General features: G+C 65.6%; 1 protein-coding gene across 1 annotated transcript; it reads right to left on the bottom strand.

The window, feature by feature from the left end:
* Positions 1–2: 2 nt before the first annotated feature.
* LOC108447672 (apolipoprotein A-V-like) lies at positions 3–540 on the bottom strand (the record flags this gene model as incomplete). Its single annotated transcript, XM_017738384.1, has 3 exons — positions 452–540; positions 269–377; positions 3–84 (listed from the first exon to the last, which is right to left on the bottom strand). Coding segments are annotated over exons 1-3 (240 nt in total), but the record flags the coding sequence as incomplete, so codon positions are not given.
* Positions 541–546: the final 6 nt, after the last annotated feature.

Below are 546 nucleotides of genomic sequence, written 5' to 3'. Positions count from 1 at the left end.
TGGAGGCCCCTGTTGAGGGGTGACAGCTTCTCCAGGAAGTCGCCCATGTAGCTGACCCCATCCTGAATGCTTTCCTTCAGGTTCCTGCACAAGACAGCCACCAACACCCCCGAGTGACCACAACACCCCTCTGTGCCCCACACACCTCTGATAAAAGCTGCCAACACCCGCCAGGGCCCTTCCTTTGAGTTTCTCTGTCCCCAGGGGGAGAAAAGCAGGGCCCCGGGTGTGCTGGTGGGGCCTGGGGGCCCCGGAGCGCTGTACTCACATGATGTCCTTGCCCAGCTTGCTCTGGCCGTGCTCCAGGCTGTCCTTGTCACCCGTCAGCTGGCTGAGGTACTCCCAGAAGCCGCTCTGCGCCGGCTTGGCCGGGGACACTGCGGGCAGGAGCTGCGGTTGTGGTGCTGCCCACCCAGCCCTGCTGCCCCCAGAGCCCCGTGCCCGCACCCACCTGGGCAGGTGGCCAGGAGGGAGAGGAGCAGTGCAGCCTTCAGCAGCATGGTCCGGCTGCAGGAGAGACAGGAGAGGAGCCGTCGGCTGCTCCGC

Source organism: Corvus brachyrhynchos, unplaced genomic scaffold (assembly GCF_000691975.1).
Source record: "Corvus brachyrhynchos isolate BGI_N302 unplaced genomic scaffold, ASM69197v1 scaffold46, whole genome shotgun sequence".
NCBI classification, from domain to species: Eukaryota; Metazoa; Chordata; class Aves; order Passeriformes; family Corvidae; genus Corvus; species Corvus brachyrhynchos.
The sequence above is the reverse complement of the archived record's forward strand: the minus strand, read 5'-3'. Positions and strand labels throughout refer to the sequence as shown.